At 45.5% G+C, this 3,827-nt stretch overlaps 1 protein-coding gene across 1 annotated transcript; it reads left to right on the forward strand.

Annotated features, from left to right (window-relative positions):
* Nucleotides 1–2,845: 2,845 nt before the first annotated feature.
* LOC115230826 (cell wall protein IFF7-like) lies at nt 2,846–3,304 on the forward strand (the record flags this gene model as incomplete). The annotated part of the gene is made up of 1 exon (XM_029800950.1): nt 2,846–3,304. A coding segment is annotated over exon 1 (459 nt), but the record flags the coding sequence as incomplete, so codon positions are not given.
* Between the last annotated feature and the right edge of the window lie 523 nt (nt 3,305–3,827).

Genomic DNA, 3,827 nt, shown 5'->3' on the forward strand with positions numbered 1-3,827 from the left:
AGAAAAGAAACCTAACATCGGGCTACAACAAGTAGATTTAGATGCCAAGAATCTTCATAAGTACTTTAGCTGTCCCTAATAACACTGTTTTCCTCAGCTGTACTTCACTGGGTTTTTTACCTATTTCCTTTATCCAGCTGTTCACATCTTTAGGGCTAGTTCCCAATGCACCTATAACTACTGGGATAAATTTTACCCGCTCTTTCCATAGTCTTTGTAATTCATTATCTAGGTTCTGTTACTTTGCTATTCTGCCTATGCTTCACATGGGACAGAGAAACTCACTGTATTAAATTAATCACATCAGATTGTTCATTTACAAAACCCTGTAATAGAGATGTGAGTGTTTTTTTCATTTTTGCGTAATTTAGACGACAATTTATTCACCGCACCATATATATATATATATATATATATATATATATATATATATATATATAAGTTAATCCAAACAAGAAAGCACAAAAAAAAACACAACAACGCGAGGACGTGGAACAAATATAGTATTATTGGACGCTCAGGAAAGAAGGAAAGAAGGAGGGTTTAACGTTTCGAGCGGAGCTCTTCGTCGGAAACATAGGAGAAGGAAAGATCTAGAGAAAGGAAGACAGAGGAAAAAAATCGCCAACGGTACGCACGAGGTCACATTTTGAAAGCAAAAATTTGAAACCCCAAATGTCGCCAGATCAATCCAGCCAAATCCGAGATCGGTCTGGTGAGCAAACACATATTAAGAGATATCAATAACAGCATAAGAAGACCCACCAACCTTTCCCTGTAACGCAGCACCAGCGAAGTGACCGCATGGTTTAACACCTACAAGGGAAGAGGCAAAGCAAGGTTCACCCAATTTGTTATAGTCGATTTTTACCCGTCTATATATATATATATATATATATATATATATATATATATATATGGACGGAAAACCCAGGGTAATCCCATGAATGAGCATTCCCCAGTTTTAAAATATACACTGCTCTACAACTTAGAGCGTGCTTCTTCTCCGGATTTATGTTTTCTACGAACGATTCTTTTCGGTCCCTGGCCAGAGTTTTTCACAAAGACAACGTGGTTTCTGTTAAACAGATGACCAGTGCCGTGCATCTACATATATGCGGAAACCACGGGTCTCTCATAAATATGGAATGATTTGAGCTCAGATACTCCACCAAAAACATCCCCACGCCATCCAACGAACTATACACCCGCATGCTGCTGGAAAAGATAATGGACGTGATTAGGCGTATGAGGTAGAATGCTTTCTGCTACGACCTAGCCGCACCATCCCCGGAGGGTAACAACTATAGCAGTAGATCGAGAAAACACCCACCCAGAATCAAGGACCTCGAATCCTTGGAGGCGGACCTGCTGGGAATCATCCCAAAACAGAAATTCCGAAAGTCCCTTTACTCCTTCCAACGCAAGCTCCGGGCCGATATTACATTATTAAAACTCAGATAAGTCCCTAATCTTCTCCGATAGACACCCTAGAGTATGATAGACTACTAGAAAATAACGGCACACAAAATTATAGGATCTCCCCCACACAAATATAGCGACATTAACAGTGAAGCCAAAAAATTAGCTAACGAACAAGAGATAGAAGACAAGGTAGAGATCCTTGCTAAAAGAAACGCTTTCATCACCATAAAAGATTATAAACGGAACTTTTCCTCAAACCTCAAATGTCGCCAGATCAATCCAGCCAAATCCGAGATCGGTCTGGCGAGCAAACACATATTAAGAGATATCAATAACAGCATAAGGAGGCCCACCAACCTTTCCCTGTAAAGCAGCACCAGCGAAGTGACCGCATGGTTTAACAGCTACAAGGGAAGAGGCAAAGCAAGGTTCACCCAATTTGCTATAGTCGATCTTTACCCGTCTATATCAAAAGGGCTTCTGGTCAAGGCGCTTTCTTTCACTAGGGGCTTCGCCAGCATTAGCGACAGAGATGTAGAAATTATCATGCATGCCAGAAAGACAGTGCTGTTCAACAAAGGTTCGGCATGGGTCAAGCAATCCGACCCTACGGGCTCCTTTGACGTAGCGATGGGAGTCTACGACGGCGCTGTTGTATGCGATCTCATCGGGTTGTATATTCTAGATAACCTTAAGAAAAAGTTTCTCTTTGTCCGCTTTTTGCAACTACAGAGGCAGCAAGCGGACATACATTAGGCAGGATTAAAAAAGACACTTAATCAGTACGCTAGCCTCCTTGAGATTGAAGATCAGCATAAAGACCAACTTCACGTTCAACTTGGGCGCCGGTACTTACAGGCCCTATCGCAAACCAAACGAGAAGCTAACGCACATCAACATAGCCTCCTGCCACCCACCCATCCTGTTCAAGAACCTCGTAGAGGGTGTTTAGTAAGAAGATTACGAGCCTTTCCTCCAACCAAGAGGCTTTCGATGCAGCGGCCCCGTACTATAACGAGGCCCTCGTTGACAACGGACTTAGGGACCGCATCACCTACATGCCAAAACCCAACAGCCGCAGAAATACCATTTATCTTGCTTCCTCACCACTTCTCCCTTAAAACAATAACGTCCGTAAGGAGACTATTCATTAAGTTAGTAGACAAGCATTTCACTAGCTCTCATAGGTGCGGCTCATCTTCAACAGGCACAACGTTAGGGTCTCGTTTAGCTATGCCCCCAGTTGTAAGAGTATTGTAGTTAGTGCCCCTAAGCCACAGGAAGAGGCAGGTTGTTCATACAGGGCCCGCAAGAGTTGCTCGACAGGAAGCTTCTGCGAACCCAAAGGGGTCGTTTATCAAGCCGAAGTATTAGTGAACCCTGGCAATACCACCGGCAGAAGTAATAGCAGCCAATAGTTATGAGAACAGAACCAACAACACCACCACCATCGCCGCAGTTGACAGCATTAACAACGTTAGCAACAGCAGCATCACAGACAGCATTGGCAGTCCTCCCGTTGGCAGCATCACTGACAACAACAACAGCAGCATCACCACCAACACCAACCTTACCAATAACCAATAGAAGCAGCAACAGATCCAGTGCCAACGTCAGCCGTAACAGCAGTAGCAGCAGTAGCAGCAGCAGCAGCAGCAGTGGCCCTAGCAGAAGCACCGGCGTAACCACGACTAATGTCACCCCTAGCAACAGTGGCAGCTCCTCCACCATTGGTGAAGACCGCAATAATAACAACAATAACAGCAATATTAACAACAACAGCGCCTTAACCGTAACCGGCAGTGGCGGTAGCATTGCTGACGCCACCACTACCTCTAAGAACGTCAACGCCAGCAGAGCCAGCCAGCTGAAACATTCCGTGAGGAATAGGAATTGGAAGGATAGCTATTTCCAAACAACAGCAGCAACAGCGACAACAGGTGGAACATCGACAACACGCGCAGTGGCGATAATATTACCGTCGTCACCACCACATTCAGCGACGCTAACACCAGCAGCCCCAGCTCCAGTAACAACAATAACAGCAGCAACAGCAGGAGGCGAAATGCCCCAGTGGTTAGGGCAGCGGACACGCGGTCGGAGGATCGCAGTATCGATTCCCAGACCGGGCGTTGTGTGTGTTTATTGAGCGAAAACACCTAAAAGCCCCACGAGGCTCCGGCAGGGGGTGGTGGCGACTCCTGTTGTACTCTTTCGCTCCAACTTTCTCTCACTCTTTCTTCCTGTTTCTTGTCCTCGACTTCCTACGCAACCGCTGAGCCTTGATGCGCATTCATCCATCCGTCGATGCTCTCGGTGTCGGGGGTTGACCTGCTTTCTCTTCTGCGGGTCTTACGAATAGCAAAGGACCACGTTTCGGACTTCTCCCACTAATGGGACGA

Source organism: Octopus sinensis, unplaced genomic scaffold, assembly GCF_006345805.1.
Source record: "Octopus sinensis unplaced genomic scaffold, ASM634580v1 Contig16470, whole genome shotgun sequence".
Lineage (NCBI taxonomy): Eukaryota > Metazoa > Mollusca > Cephalopoda > Octopoda > Octopodidae > Octopus > Octopus sinensis.